Genomic DNA, 17,084 nt, shown 5'->3' with positions numbered 1-17,084 from the left:
AAAGTAATGTCGGTTTGTTTATCTGCTTATAAAACTAATTCACTTAAATTGAGTTTGGTCGGGACTCACCGTTGTGGACCTCGAGGGATGTCTAACACCTTCCCTCAAGGTAATTTCGAGCCCTTACCGAATCTATGGTAATGCAAACCGGTTTATGAGTTATTTGTTTTAGGTTCCCTAACGCACCTTATATCCGTTAGGTAGCGACTCTTCAAATTCCATACTCAATTCTCAAAAGGAAAGGAGTTGTCCCAAAGTGTCGAAACCCAGACTCCGCGAGGAAAGGGGGGCGACAAGATCCAATAGGATATATGCCTTCTGAGTATCAGAAAACCCCATGAAAACAGATGGTTATGCCTTGGGTAGAAGTTTATCTGTTTCATGAACTTGCTTAGCATAGCACAAACATCCAAGAATTCTTAAAGGACTTAAATTAGATGTTTTCCCATACAACAGTTCAAAAGGAGAAAGACCACGAAGAATAGGAGATGGCATCCTATTTATGAGATACACTGCTGCAAGTACACAATGCCCTCAATACTTGATAGGAATATGGGCCTGAAACCTTAAGGCTCGAGTGACTTCTATGATGTGCATGTGCTTTCTCTCAGAAACTACATTTTGCTGATGAGTATAGGCACAGGTTCTTTGATGAATGATACCATATTTCTGAAACAATGAGGTACAGGTAGAGTTGACAAACTTAGAACCATTATCTGACCTGACTGCCTTTACAACCTTGTTAAACTGAGTTTGAATCAACAACAACAACACAACTCAGTAAAATCCTACCAGTGGGGTCTGTAAAGGATAGAGTGTATGCAAACCTTACCCATATATCAGAGGGGGTAGAGAGACAAACTCAGTTTAACACCACACATACATCAGATTTAAGCTTTAGTAAAAAAATCCAAGTTATCCTGGTAAAGTCATCAACAACTGTCAGAAAGTATCTATTACCATCATAAGTTGCACCGTTATATGGACCCCAAACATCAAGATGTAATAGATCAAATGCAGCAACAGTCTTAATACTACTGGAAGGAAATGGCAGTCTGGTTTGTCAAGCACAAGGACAGACACTGCACTTATTGATAGTATCAATAATACTAGCTAGTTTGGCACCAAACAATTTCCTAAGAACAATGCTAGATACATGCCCTTGTCTTTTATGCCACAAGGCAACATCAATTGTAGTGCCACCCTGCCTTGTCCTTATTCTAGCAGTAGCTAATGATACTGCAGTGAGCCTCTTTCCATCATGTCTTTGTAGAAAGTATAGACCATCTCTTTATCTACCAATCTCCCTCACCCTGCCACTGAAGAGATCCTGAAAGACACAGAAGTCAGGATAAAAGAAAGCAAAGCATTTTAGGTCTCTTGTCACTTTGGAGACTGATAATAAGTTGAACTTGAACTGAGGAACATAGAATACATCTTTAAGTGTACTTCTGTCTGAAATACTGCTATTACTAGTGTGTGTTACTGGGGTGACCTCTCCATAGGTAACAAGGTTGTCCTAGGTTTAGAGGAGTAACTATAGATGTCTTAGTAAGCAAGTTAGCATCTGACACCATATGATTAGTTGCTCCAGTATCAATAATTCACTCTTGTAGAGTAGTAGATGCTAAGAGAGCAGTGCTAGTAGCTGCCATATTTGCTTGAGCAAAGGAAGTAGAAGTTGAGTTGTTCATAATCTGCATTATCTGATCATACTGATCTTTAGTGAAAGCAAATCCACTTCCTTGAGACTGTGGAGAGGAATCTATGTAAGGTCTTTGTGCCTGCATAGAGGAGGATCCTACTAGAGCTTGAGTGCTAGGATGACCCTGTGTATGATTCACTGCAAGAGGATATTCCACTCCTTGAATTATGATTTGTTGAGGCTTTTAAAATGTAGGCATTGAAGATTGCTGAGGAACCTGGTGTGGAGCATTATTGGAATACATAGGCATAGTGTATCTAGGCTCAACCACTGCATTATAGGCCCCAACTCCCCCTTTCTTTTTGAATTTATGATCTTATGGATAACCTATTATTTTGTAGCAGTTCTCTTTGTTGTGACTCTTCATTTTGCAGAAATCACACTGAACATTGTAGTTCTTCCTAAATTTTGGATTAAAATTAGGTTTAGCATTATATAGAGCAGTTGACTCATAAGAATTAGTGGCATTTACACCTGGTGAAGATCCTAAAATACCAACAGAAGCAGCTACAGATCTTTGGCTTTCATCACTCATAAGCATTGCATATGCTTAATTTACTTAAGGTAATGGCTTCACCATTAGTATTTGACTATGAGCTTGAGAATAAGAATCATTCAAGCCCATTAGGAATTGATACACCTTTTTCTTTCATAGATGAACAATAAACTCCTTTGTTTTGACACAATTACAGTCCGGACTGGGTATAACAAACTCAGATTCATCCCAAAAATCCTTGAGCTTTGAGTAATAGACAGAAATAGAGGAAGTACCTTGATTTAGGGTAGCAATTTTCTTGTGCCAATTGTAGCAACGAGTGTCATTCACTTTGTCAAATCTCTCTTGTAAATCCATCCACACCTTCTGTGCATTAGTGGCATAAGCAATACCACTGATTAGAGCTGGTGTAACTGAGTTCATCAGCCATGACAACACAATCGCATTAGATCATTCCTATTGATACCAATATTTTTCACGGAATCGTTCTTTTGGCCACCTGCCATCAACAATACCTAGTTTATTACGGCCAAGTAAAGCAATTCTCATAGATCGATACCATAAGGAGTAATTGTCAGTGCCAGTTAGCTTAAATAAAATCAACTAGATTCCACTTGTGTTGCCCGGAGCTAGTTATAATGGATGAGTGACTGCAACTGTAACACCTTCTTTAAATTCATCGTCGGAGGATGCATGTGATGCATTTTCAGCTGTGACTGTTGCATTTTCATGATCTAAGTCATCAATCGCCATTGTTAAGCAATTTTTAACCTCGAATCAGAGAAGTGAGACTGCAGAGAAAGGAAAAACAGAGTAGACTGAGAAGAAGAGGATTGATTTATGAGCTTCGATTCAGAGCCCAAGCTTTGATACCATGCTGAAATGGAGATTGAGCGAGAGTGAATTAAGCCCTAACTGGCTAAGGAAAAGAGAAGAGAGAAGAGAGAAGCATCAGAATGAATGTAACAGTAAAGGAGGAAATGAAAGCTCTGTTTTACATTAGCTGAATTAACTGTATATATACACAGTATTACTAACTAATCTAACTACCTTTCTAATCACTCACATATATTGTTAACTAACTAACTAACAATTCACTAATCTGTTATCGTTTGGTAAGAGGTATTAAAAAAATAATGCAAGCATTAGCTCTATGTATTACTAATACTTTGTTTGGTACATTTTTTTCAACTTGTGTATAACTAATACTTGTATTAGTTATATATCATACTTGGCATTATCCTATGCATAGGTAATGCATAGAAAATCATGTCATTAGTAATACCAAGGCTTTAATGCATGCATTAGCATGGTTAAAGACAAAATTGTCCTTAAAGTCCCTTAAAGCTAGAGAATATGGAGGGCATTTTTGTAAGCAACTATTTTTCTTAAAAATTATGCAATGCCTTATAATTTTAATACACCATACCAAACAGTAGATAAGAAATAATATTTGCATAACTAATGCTTGCATTACTAACCCATGCATTACTAATACACTTTATTTCGCACTATTCTTATACACATACCAAACGACCCCTAAGCTACTCTTCACTCAAGTTACATTATTTTGTCTCAACAATACTTGGCCAAATTTTATAACCTATACACTAGCTTGGTCATTGATTCAATGTATTAATCGGGATCTCTCCAAAATAATTTTCAGGGGAATCTTGATTTTGCATTCCAGGTGCCTTAGATTTACATATGGAATAAATTTTTTTTTGTTTTGTAAATCAAAATATATAATGCGAGAAGTTAGTAGCATAACAGTAAAACTTATTACAAATCTTTAGTTTAAAAACATGTTTTGATTTTCATTATTTGCCTTTTGAACAAGGGAGTAATAGGCATCATTGTCATTAGGGATGGGCATATATCGGGTAAAACCGATAACCCGAATCGTTAATTATTTATTGGATTATTGGTATCGGGTTATTGGGTTAACCGTTCGATAACAATTTAGAATTTTTTCACTATTGGGTTATCGGTTCGGACCTCGGTTTGCCAATTTTGTTAATGGGTTAACCGATAACCCAATAAGAATTAATAAAATTATGACTTTACCCTTAAGTATATACATATGCTAGGGATTGCACTCTTCAGTTGCTTCATCTTTATTCTTCGTAGACCTTACTAGTAGTTACTCCTAGCGTAAGTCTTTAGTCTTATACATTAGGCGTTTAATTTCTATAATAAAATTCATCTTCATATAGGGATTGCTCTATGGTTTCTTTTTCCAGGTTAGGCATTTGACAAACAACATTCATATTATATTGGACAGCTTGTGGTATTCAATGCTTGTGGAAGTGTAGGTATTGTATGAAATAAAAATTATTATTCAACTATTGTTGTTATCATATCGGAGGAGGCTTAATGTATCGGAGGAAGCAAAAATTCTATGCAGGTATTGTTGAGGGCTTCAACGCTTGAGGGCATAATGTATTTGGATAATTGTTGTTGAAGAATTAGTACTATTCCAGTTGTGATTACCGACAAAACGCAGAAATGGGTAGTATATTATATGTGAATTCTTCTCTTTTTTGTTTAACTCCAGTGAATTATCTTCTCTTTTTTTCTTTAACTCTAGATTGAGTTATCTTATCGGGTAAACCGATAACCAAACTGATAATGATCGATAACTGATTAGCCGGTACCCGATAACCGATATCTTATCGGTTCGGTTATCGATTTATCAAATTTGTAAACCGATAACTGATATGCTAAACCGATAATATTCATAACCGAACCGAACCAACCGATGTCCACTCCTAATTGCCATGATTCATGACGCTCAATATAATACTCCTTGTTGGCAGTAGTACGGGTACTGCGAGAAAAACGTGAGTTCATCTTCTCGTAGAATCCTTTTTTTTTTTTTTTAAATTTATTCTAAAGTAAATACCTAACAGATTTCCAAACGTTTTTTTTCCTGGACATTAATACATATCTTACCTACCCTTCCATCTCTCGTTAATCTAAAGAATGGGTCCAAATCCCACGTGGATATGCAGGAATGGCAAAAAGGGCCTGAAAATGAACCAATCTCTATATACAACGTGGCCCAATAAGGCCCACACCTCTATCTATCCTTTTATCAAGTACGGATTATCAATATTAACACTTGCAGAAAATAGTTTCTTCTTACAAACTCTTCTAAAATGGCACTTTCTTCTTCTTGTTTTTTCTCCCTCTTAATCTTCTTCTTTCTCAACTCTTTAGCAATTTCAGTCCAATCGGATGGTCATGAGACTTTCATAGTCCACGTGTCAAAATCCCATAAGCCCCACATCTTTACTACCCACCACAATTGGTACTCCTCCATTCTCCGATCAGTCTCTTCTTCTTCCCAACACTCTGCCAAAATCCTTTACTCTTACGATTATGCTGCCCGTGGTTTCTCTGCCCGTATCACTTCCGGGCAGGCTGACCGGCTCCGCCGCGTGCCTGGCGTGGTCTCCGTCATACCTGACCGTGCACGTCAGCTTCACACCACTCACACACCGACCTTCTTAGGCCTCGCAGACTCATTTGGGCTTTGGCCCAACTCCGATTACGCCGATGACGTCATCGTCGGGGTCCTTGACACGGGCATTTGGCCCGAAAGGCCGAGCTTTTCCGACGACGGGCTTTCTGCTGTCCCGTCCGGTTGGAAAGGCAAATGCGAAACTGGGCAGGACTTTCCTGCAACTTCATGTAATCGTAAAATCATCGGTGCTCGATTGTTTTACAAAGGCTACGAAGCTGATCGTGGAAGCCCAATTGACGAGTCTAAAGAATCTAAATCGCCAAGAGATACTGAAGGACATGGAACCCACACTGCTTCAACTGCAGCTGGATCTGTTGTAGCTAACGCTAGCTTTTTTCAATACGCAAAAGGTGAAGCAAGAGGCATGGCTGTGAAAGCTCGAATAGCAGCTTATAAGATCTGTTGGAAAACAGGGTGTTTTGATTCAGATATATTAGCCGCAATGGATCAAGCTGTTGCTGATGGAGTTCACGTGATTTCACTTTCCGTTGGTGCTGACGGTTATGCACCAGAGTATGACGTTGACTCCATTGCTATTGGAGCTTTTGGCCATTATTTGATTAAATTTTTATCTGACAGTAGTGTCTTACAATCATTTTACCACGGCAGTGAACGTTGCGCCGTGGATTCTCACTGTTGCTGCTTCAACCATAGACCGGGAGTTTCCGGCGAATGTAATCTTAGGCGACGGAAGAATATTCGGCGGCGTATCCCTGTATTCCGGCGATCCGCTTAACGATACAAAATTACCTCTTGTTTATTCCGGCGACTGCGGGAGTCAACTCTGTTATCCAGGAAAGCTGGATCCTTCAAAGGTCGCCGGAAAAATTGTATTATGTGATAGAGGCGGCAATGCTAGAGTAGAGAAAGGAAGTGCAGTGAAATTAGCCGGCGGTGCAGGTATGGTCCTGGCGAATTTAGCTGACTCCGGCGAAGAACTCGTCGCCGATTCACATCTCCTACCGGCGACAATGGTCGGTCAAAAAGCCGGTGACAAAATAAGAGATTACGTCAAATCTGATTCATCCCCAAAAGCGACGATCGTTTTCAAAGGAACTGTGATCGGAAAATCACCGACTGCTCCACGTATTGCTGCGTTCTCAGGCCGAGGACCCAATTATGTAACACCAGAGATCCTTAAACCGGATGTTACTGCACCAGGAGTCAACATTTTAGCCGGTTGGACCGGGTCCATTGGACCAACAGATTTGGAAATTGATACCAGACGAGTGGAATTCAACATTATATCTGGTACATCCATGTCTTGTCCTCATGTAAGTGGATTAGCTGCTCTACTTAGAAAAGCTTACCCTAAATGGACCACAGCAGCCATCAAATCTGCCCTCATGACGACAGCTTACAACGTTGATAACTCCGGCAAAACCTTTACAGATCTCGCGACAGGCCAAGAATCGAGTCCGTTTGTTCACGGGTCGGGTCATGTGGATCCGAACAGAGCACTGGATCCAGGTCTGGTTTATGATATTGAAATGAAGGATTACGTGAATTTTCTCTGCGCCATTGGTTATGACCCCAAAAGGATTTCACCGTTCGTGAAAGAAACTTCTTCAGTGAATTGCAGCGAAAAAAGTTTCGTTAGTCCAGGGGATTTGAATTATCCATCGTTCTCAGTTGTTTTTAGCAGTGAGAGTGTGGTGAAATACAAGCGTGTGGTTAAAAATGTTGGCAGGAATACGAATGCGGTGTATGAGGTGAAAATAAGTGTGCCGGCTTCGGTGGAGGTGAAGGTGACTCCAACTAAGCTTAGTTTTAGCGAGGAAAATAAGAGTTTGTCGTATGAGATTAGTTTTAGCAGTAATGGAAGTGTTGGGTTGGAGACAGTAAAAGGTCTTGAATCTGCATTTGGGTCAATTGAATGGAGTGATGGAATTCATAGCGTGAGGAGTCCAATTGCAGTGTATTGGCTACTCCACTCTGCTACAGCATCTCAGTGAGCAATGGACTATGAAGTAGAAGATAATTGTGCTAACTGCAAACTGTGATGGGCCAGAAACAGAAACAAGGCCAAGTTCAGAAAGGAAAAAGAAATAGGGAAGGACCATCATAATGTTAAGAAATTGTCATCATTCTTTTCTTGTTTATGAGTATTTATCAGCCTCAAGTACCTTTGAAAATTTATGTTCATCTGCTGTAACATTGTCATTTGATGGGCTTAGTACAAAATGAACTAGTATCATCGGAAGACAGACAACTATAAATCATTTCATCTAATCTTTGATTAGTTTGGAGTTTCTATCTTTACTATTATCCCTCTCAAGCCAACCCGATGAGCGAAACGAAAGCAAATCTCACTACTGTCAACTTGCTTCTAAAATTTCTCGGACTTCGCAGAAAAGTCGGAGTCCTGGGATTTAACTCTATTGAAAGGTAGCTATATGCATCATCCCAGATCAAAGGTAAGACTTTCCTCTGGCTAAGCAAATTACTCCCATATAGTGCCTGGCTGCCTGCCACTGTTAATAGTATCTCACAAAACCAGGGCGCCATTCTAAATTGGCTACCAACATTGGCCTTTATGTAAAAAGTCGATGTAACTTTTGGAATACTCTGGATCTTATAGGCTCAAGCACATAAATGTAGGTATCAAACGAATGGCAAAAGATTCTGGGAACAACTTTAGAGGATCAAGAAAAAGAAAGCACAATATTAGAGTAATTGAAGGTAAAATAACATTGGCGCCAGATTTTGCTAGTGGCTCTAGTTGAAGGTTTTCCCAAACATAATCAACAAGGACAAGTTTGACTTCAGTAAGCAGAATCGCACAGCACATGAGATTCAGTACGAGCTCTCTAGTAAAGCCTATCAGATGGCCAAAGCAGACTCAGATACGTAAAGCAACACAGAACAAAAGGCATTGGAACAAGTATTACTAGAACAAACTACATTTAACGACATTATGATGAAGCAGCATAATCGCCTCTCGTGCCACTTGTTGAATCCCTCTAGTGACCATACTTCTGAAATTCCCACTCACTATTATCTGAAATGAGGAAAAGAGTTAACAATTATGATATACAGTTAATAAGACAACTAAACAGCGCCAAAGACAAAGTTGATAACTACCTAATGGACACACTTGACGGGTTTTGAGCCAGCGACTGATGCAGTGGAAGTGGAAGGCATGGTTACATACACCTGTGATAATATAAATCAAGATGTCAAAGCCAAAAAAAGGATACTTCTAAACGTACAAATATAACTACGAAAGACAGGATAAATGATAAAGACAGGATAAATGATAAAGACAGGATAAATGATAAAGACCCCCCTCCCTGTCCGTAGAACATGGGGAAACTTCAAATATCAAAAAAAAACTTAAAGCTCAATAACCATATTCAAAGGGTAAGCATTTCTACACCAAATTTATCAGAATCGCTAAGATAAAATGTTTATTTTCCTTCACAAACAAAGCTGATAAACTGAAACAAAAAAAACAAAAATCAAACTTACAAGCACTAAACTAAACTAGAAAAACATAGACCTTAATTGTAGTTGGGAAGGAATCCGAAGCTGTATTGGCACCTCTTATCACCAGATATGAAATAAATTCGAACTAAACTTGGTAATGGAGCATCTTTTCACTACTTTTTGCTTGGTAGCAATTTGCTCTTAGACTTAACCTGACCTTTTTATATAGGAGTTGAAGGAATGAGAACTCTTGTCATGATCTGGAGGCTATCATGCCCTTAATCCTTTTCTGCCAATGAAAAGAAGATTTCGGAAGATGAAATCGCTGAAAAAGGAGCAAAATTTGGGTGGCAAAAATCTCGGGGAAAAAAGAAGGAAACATAGGAGAATAAAAGGAAGGAAATCTTTCATGGATGGAAAGCAAAGCTAAATAGGTGCTGGGTTTGAAGGAAAGCAGGAGAAGAGATGACGATTTTTAGGGGAAAAATTTGGAATAACCATTGGGTCTGAAAGACAAGGGGTAACAGGTGTATGGAAAGTAGATAGAGGAGAAATATTAGGGAGGCAATAGGTGATGATCCTGCAGAATCCCCTATTTATTCATTTCAATTTCATTATTTTTTTGTTCCAATTCTTTTGACTTTTAAAGAATTGAACCAATTTTTTGATTAATTCTTTTCTTCTCCTAAGGTCCTGTTAAAGAAAAACATAACTAGAGGCCTAAAATCAAATCTACAACATAATATTGTACATATAATTATGTCATAAAGTCCTAACGTTTAAGAAATTGTATCTTTATTTTCTCTTTCATTCAAAGAAGACTTATACAAGTAGAAAAATATTAAAATTTATCTGAAACATTTATACAAGTAGTAAAGCATTAAAATCTCTGATCTATTTAAATTTGAAACTGAAAAATCACAACATAGAAGAAATTTTTTTTTTTGAAATGATCGAGAAAAAAGAATGAACGGGCAAGTAAGTTATTTTTTTACCACCCAATCCTTGTCACTTCTCCAGCAATTTCATTAGAGATTTTCTCCAAAATCTTCCTCTCATCAGCTAAAGAGGATTGTGAGGATGATAACCTTCAGATCATGACTTTGATCCAAAGGGTTCTTATCCCCCTTCAACTCCTCTATAGAAGGCCAAGTCCGGAAGAGCAAAGCCAAACAAGAGTGAGAAAATCAATGCGAAAAAAAAGGCTACATTATTATGTTCTGTTCAAATTTATTTTCATATTTGGTGATTCAAGGTCTATTCTTCCCTACTCTAGTTTAATTGTAATTTTGACTTCTATATTTATCTTTCAGGTTGTAGTTTGTTTGAATCTGAAGTTTGACAACATTGTTTATTAATGAAACGAAACATTTCATCTACATGTGCAAAATGGTTTCACACCGTGTCTGAGCTCGAGCCCCTCGATTTAATTCTTCATGGCAGTAGGTAATAAAATTACTTTTGAATGAGTTTGAAATGTCCAGTATGCCAAAAATGCATATAACCTTAAGATGTTATTCTTTTGACCTCTAACATTTGATTTGGTTGTTTATGTGGTTTATATAAGATATTATAAGTGTTCATAATTCTTAGATTTGTAACCAATTTTCTTTTGATTTTCAGCTTTTTCTCAATTTTCTCTTTTCTTATTGTTTTGTTTGAAATAAGAGATGAGGCTCAAGGTTTGGGTTGAATATGGAGCAAACTGTGGCTTTGCAAGGGATGCTCTTTGGTTTCTAGTTCTCCTCTAGATATATGAGTTTGGTGTTGGGGAACAGCGTGTGTGCTTGAGAGAGGGATAAAGATAGAAAGGAAAAAAAATACACCACAAAAGAAATCTCAAGTCTCAAACCTCGTCTGCATAAGAAGCCATTATAGAATGAGAAAGAAGACATGGAGAAAGGAGCACCAAAGGGAAAAGATAGTATGTGTCCAGAATTAGCAGCAAAAGAAGGTTAATAATACATTGCAAAAGTTTCATCAGATGAAGGACAAAGGAGGGCGAAGACAGCAAAAGGGGATATAATGTGGTATTTGGCAATAAGAAAAAGTGCAATGCAGTAAATATGCTTGGATCAGCAGAGGCAACCCTCCTAAATATCCAGCTTTCTCCACACAAAATGCCCTCCTTGTCTCAACTCTGAGAAACATTTCCCTCCATTTCCTCACTCTGTTCCCAAAAGAAGAAGCGCACACCAATAATCCTAAGAAATTAACACCTATCCACTTTTCTGAATACCTTTTATAACACCCTTAGGGCTCGTTTGGTAGGAGGGATAACGGATAATTAATCTCGGGATTAAATTTAAGAAGAGTTTATTCCATGTTCGGTTGGGATAAAATTGCGGTATAATTAATCACAAGATTAGTTATCCCGGGATTGTAGTATTTTTTATCCCCATGGAAGGATGGAATAACTAATCCCGGGATAACTAATCCTGGGATAACTTTTTTCCAACCAAACGACCCCTTAGCAATATGTTTTATGTGTCTAGAATTTCAATTTAGAACTGTTGGTGCTCTCAATCGGTTGACTTTTGTTTAAACCTTTGAAGTAACTAGAGCAAATAAAATCGTAATGAAAGAATTGGTTGCTTGTGTTTTCCATTAAAGATTCCCCTTGAGATAGGGGTTCAGGGATGGAGAGAAAAGCGGTGTGCCTGCTTGAGAAAGGGAAGGACACAGGCAGTGTTGTAAATAGTGCTTGCCTCAACGCTAATAGTGTGAGGCGTAGCGAGGCAAGGCAGTGTCGCTACAGGGCAACTATTGCGTTGCGTTTCAGAATAGCGGTCGCCTCTGCCTGTGTAGCGAGAGGCGACAGAGTGGCGAGAAGCGAGTGTAGCGACGCTTTATTTAAAAAAAAAAAAGGCAAATAAATAACAGGTCGCGATTAGGGCTTGAGTTCAGAGCTTCTTCAACTTCGAACAAAAAACAACAAGAAAAGGTCGGAACTTGCGATTAGGGCTCGAACAAAACAACTTCTTCAACTTCTTCGTCTCAAAGCTTGAGGTTTCTTCCAAGTGCCATCTTCTTCTTCATCAAGCTTCTGCCATTGAAAGACCAGGTATGAGCTCTGAGTTTCGTTACTTTCTTCTTCTCTCCTCCCTCCTCCCTCCTCCCTCCTCCCTCCTCCCTTTTTCTTTTTTCCTCTGTTTTTTGACGAAAAGAGCAGAAACAGAGGTCTATTTTTGTGCTCTAATTTTCGAGCAAATTACAGAGGTTCTTCACTTCCTCTTTCTTCTTCTCTTAATTTTTTAATTTTGTTTGGGCTCTGTTTTGGCAAAATATTAGGCTGTTTTGAGACCCTTTTTTTGGGCTCTGTTTTCCTTTTTTTCAATTATTAACTTATAGTCTTATATAGTAGAATTAATTGCATATTGACTTGATAATTTTTGTCTATAAAACGGCGTTGAAATGGTGACATCCGATAATACTAAACAAGATATAGCTTGGAATTATGATATACAAGGCTCGTCAAGATTCGCAATTAAATGTGTGTTTTGTCAAAAAACATATAATGGTGGGATAACTCGTCACAAGCAACATTTGATAGGTGGATTTAAAAATGTAATACAATGTCCCCTTTGTCCGCCCGAGGTTAGGGAGGAAGTAAAAGCGTTTGTTGAAAAGAAAAATATGGCAAAAACTCAAATGAATTATGAAGCATCGGTGAATCTAATTGATAAAGATGATGAGATGGATGAAGAAGGTGAAATGGGACCTCCCCCCCCCCAAAACTCATAAGATAAATCCAAATACTTCTAGTGGGTCATCCACGGCATATACGGTGACAAAAGGTTCTCTCAATCTTTATTTCTCGGCAAAACAACAAGAAAGGGGAAAAGGTGGAGAAGGTTCAGGTTTAGAAGCCAAGAAGATTTTGAGGGATCGCATCGTCAGTGCCTTTGCATCATGGATGTACGATGCAGGGCTTCCTTTCAACTGTGTCGACTACAAAACTTTTGATAAATTCATTGAGGTCGTAGGACAATATGGCCCAGGAATGAAGCCTCCTAGCTATCATGAAGTTAGAGTAACTCATCTTAAAAAGGAGGTGAAGAAGATAGACCAAATTATTGAGGAGAATAAAGTGAAATGGAACAAGTTTGGATGTTCCATTATGATGGATAAATGGAAAGCACGGAATGGAAAAATGATCATAATTGTGTTGGTGAACTCTCCAAGAGGGAGTGTTTTTCTTGAATCTCACGATGCTAGCAACTCTTCTACGGATGGAAGAAAAATGTAAAACTTGTTTAGAAATACTATTGATAAAATTGGAAAGGAAAATGTTGTATAAATTGTTACAGATAATGCTAGTGAGAATGTTAGTGCGGGGAAGATGATGGAAGCTATCTATCCAAACATTTATTGGACTCCATGTGCTGCCCATTGTATCAACTTGATGTTTGGTGACATATTCAAGGAAAACCCATATGCTTCAGGTAACTTTAATATAGTTATCTTTAAAGCCTTTAACTTTATTTATACTTATGTCCTATCCTATTAAGTATTAACCATAAAATTGTTATTGTTACTTTTACAGTTTTCACTAAGGTCGTCAAGGTATATGCTTACATCAGTCAGAGGCCGCTGTTGTTGAATTTGATGAGGAAATTCACAAATGAAAGAAATTTGGTGAGACCGGCCAAGACTAGATTTGCAACGGCTTTTTAACTTTGGATAGTTTTTACTTGCAAAAGAAAAAGTTGAGAAAGATAGTTCTTTCAACTGAATGGAAAGATAATAAATATGCAAAGGAAGCTGTGGGGAAAGAAACTGCCAAAGTTCTTATTTCTCCATCATTCTGGAATGATGTCGTTCGGGCTCTTAAAGTTGGTGGTCCTTTGATTAGGGTGCTTCGTATGGTGGATGGGGAGAAAAAAACACCAATGGGCTATCTTTATGAAGCTATGGATAGAGCCAAAGAGGGTATTGCAGCGTCATTTGATGGAGATGTTAGGAAATATGAGAGTTTTTGAGATAATTGATACCAGGTGGAACAATCAACTCCATCGACCTTTGCATGCAGCATGCCATCTTGTGAACCCGGGATAATTTTACAAGAACACTAGAGATGAAACTTTGGATTCAGAGGTATGGATTGGATACCATGCATGTCTTGAGAAGCTGATCCCTAATTCAGCGACGATAGATCTAATAGGGGAGGAGTTTGGTAGGTACTCACAAGCAGAGGGCCTATTTGGTTTACCGGCTGCCATTAGAGCCAGAGACATAAGGTCGCCAGGTAACTAACTTTAATATAGATATCCTTATAACTTTAATTTAATTTATTTGATTTACACTTATTAACTTTTAAAATATTTTTCTATAATTGAATGGTGGAAGCAATTTGGACATCAAACTCCAAACTTGCAAAAGTTTGCCATCAAAGTAAGCCTAACTTGTAGTGCATCTAGATGCGAGAGAAATTGGAGCGTATTTGAGCATGTAAGAAGTAGATTTATTATATTAATATATTCTATATTGTATTATTATTAGTATTTAATAATTAATCTAAATAACTTATGCGCAGATTCACTCCAAGAAAAGGAATAGGCTTGAGCTATCGCGTCTCAATGATCTAGTGTATATTAAATACAATAGAACATTGAGGCGACGTTATGAAGCTCGCGATACCATTGATCCAATTATGTTGGACAACATTGACGAGGCAAATGAATGGTTAACTGGAGCCCCCCAAAATCATGAAGATGAACAAGTGTATGAAGGAGAAGATCTTGATTGGGGTACTGTTTCTATGGCTGTTGGTGTTGAGGAGAATATCTATGGACTTAGAGCGAGTTTTCAACTTACAAGGGAAAGGGGGTAGCAAGTTCAAGTCGGTCCCTAATTGATGAAGAGTCCGAGGATGAAGAAGATGATAGCCAATATAATGCTAACATTCATGAAGTTGTAGAATTTGAAAATCTTGAAGAAGAATAGATGTTGCTTGTTTTAGAGTTTAGACTATTAGTCTTTAATTTATGAATCTACTATGAGTCTATGACTATCTATTGAGTCTTTAACTTTTGAATTGATATATTTATTAATATATTATTGTTATTGAGTTTTTAGTTATATGTATATAATATTTTATGTTTTTGTATAAATTGTTGCTTCACATAAAAAAGGCGAGCGCTTAGCTGCGCGCCTCTCGCCTCAGTGAAGCGGGCCCTCGTCGCTATTTGTCGCCGCACGCTATCCAAAACACCGGACACAGGAAAAAGGTAGAAAATACACCACATAAAACTCTCAAGTCGCTAGCCTCATTAGAGTAAGCAGCCATAATAGAAATGAGAAAGAAGTACGAAAGGGAAAAGACAGCACGGGTACGGACTTAGCAGCATAAGAAGGCGATACATTACAAAAGCTTCATCAGATGGAAGGATAAAGAAGGGAGAGGACGGCAATGGAGCGATATAAGTGCGGTCTTTGGCAATAAGAGGGGGAGATCTGGAGAAGGCAGATGAGTTAAAAAAAGAAAGATGACATGGATTTGCAAGCACATATGCTTATGATTGTTCACACCAAAAACAGATTTGCTAAGTTCGAGGACGATAATAGACAATGTATCACCTTGTTATTAAGTGAAAGAGCCAAAGCTTTGTGGACAATGGATGTTTGGCTCCTTTACATGTAAATGAAGGTAGATTCTCTAGGCAACAAGATTCAAGTTTGATTATAACTTATTCACCATATAAAGTACAATATGGTAATGTATATCTAAAAGTGCATACAACTAGTATGTCCAGGCATAATCTCGTAAGACATAATAAGCAGAAAGCTCTATCAAAATGACATATACTCATAAACAAATAATGGTAGTCAAGATTTCCCGAAGTATATAATTTTCTATGTCACAGTTCCAAGTAGAACGAATTAATTCACCAATCACCAGTCTCAACTATATGAAATTTAAATAAACAAACATCGTACCCCAAGCAACAGTGCACTCCTCACTCGTAGCACTAGCTTGATTAGCTTGGCATTCGATGCCTGTTAACAAACAATTTTCACATAAATTGGCAATAATAAATAGAAATACATCGAATTTCTCTTTTCTATTCTAAAGCAAAGGAGATTTGAAAGGGCTCACATAGATCCATAATATGATTCCTGCAAATAGCACAGTTGTCCACAACGATATCTGCAATCAACAATTCACCAAACCACGTCAGCTTCGATCAGCACAAGTAAGCAATTACGAAAAGTACAAAATCACGAAAATTACAATAAAAAAACGAAAGAGATATGAATCAGAACGAACCCCAAGCCCAAAGAGCGACAGCATTCCATTTTTTTATCTCAAAACGTTTCGGCTTCTTAGTGGAAGAAGAAGCAGCAGATGCTGATGAAGTTGCTGCTGCTGCAGCGATGGATTCTTCACCGGCGGGAACCATCTCGACGTCTGTATCCATTGCCGCTGCTGAATCAAGAAATCGTAGTCCAAATTCTAGGGTTCTCGATCTCACAATTGTCTTCGTCAAGTGGAATTAGAATCAATCAGACTATTCTTTCTTGAGCCGCTTCTTATACTATTTTTCTGCGGTGAAGTTGGCACAGGATTGCCAATTGAACCGGTCCAAGTTTCCCATTATAAAACTCCTGCTTATACTCTCGCTTCTAAATTTGCGTTAAGCATTTGGGTTGAACTAACACATATACTCAACCAACAATTGGGCCATCAAAAAGCCCACGAGTAGATTTAGAGGGGATTTTTGCATATATATACCTGATTTTGGGATCACAACTATATCCACTTTGTAAATTTTTTTACAAGCCTTCAGACTTATCGGATCTGAAGTTAAAAAGAAATTAGTCTTAAGTGAAAAAATTGCACTTCAGATACACTTAAGGCCAAATAGATCTGAAGTGCAAGCAATAGTTTCCTGCAATTAAGGCCATATATGCACTTAAGGCCA

At 38.0% G+C, this 17,084-nt stretch overlaps 2 protein-coding genes across 3 annotated transcripts; one reads left to right on the top strand and one right to left on the bottom strand.

Annotated features, from left to right (window-relative positions):
- Window positions 1-5,310: 5,310 nt before the first annotated feature.
- On the top strand, window positions 5,311-7,972 carry LOC107780325 (subtilisin-like protease SBT1.4). The gene is given in 2 exon segments (XM_016600851.2): window positions 5,311-6,331; window positions 6,333-7,972. Coding segments are annotated over 2 exon segments (2,322 nt in total). The 5' UTR covers window positions 5,311-5,362; the 3' UTR covers window positions 7,686-7,972.
- Window positions 7,973-8,366: 394 nt separating this feature from the next.
- LOC107829306 (RING-box protein 1a) lies at window positions 8,367-16,788 on the bottom strand. Of its 2 annotated transcripts, XM_075256133.1 has the most exons (5): window positions 16,430-16,788; window positions 16,259-16,309; window positions 16,099-16,158; window positions 8,815-8,886; window positions 8,367-8,731 (listed from the first exon to the last, which is right to left on the bottom strand). In XM_075256133.1, the coding sequence occupies exons 1-5, from the start codon at window positions 16,578-16,580 to the stop codon at window positions 8,694-8,696; spliced, it is 372 nt and encodes a 123-aa protein (XP_075112234.1). In that variant the 5' UTR covers window positions 16,581-16,788; the 3' UTR covers window positions 8,367-8,693. The 2 variants fall into 2 exon arrangements, with proteins under 2 accessions (XP_075112234.1, XP_075112235.1); XM_075256134.1 differs by lacking the exon at window positions 16,099-16,158 and having other exon boundaries at window positions 16,430-16,787.
- Between the last annotated feature and the right edge of the window lie 296 nt (window positions 16,789-17,084).

This window comes from Nicotiana tabacum, chromosome 6 (assembly GCF_000715075.1).
Source record: "Nicotiana tabacum cultivar K326 chromosome 6, ASM71507v2, whole genome shotgun sequence".
Lineage (NCBI taxonomy): Eukaryota > Viridiplantae > Streptophyta > Magnoliopsida > Solanales > Solanaceae > Nicotiana > Nicotiana tabacum.
The sequence above is the reverse complement of the archived record's forward strand: the minus strand, read 5'-3'. Positions and strand labels throughout refer to the sequence as shown.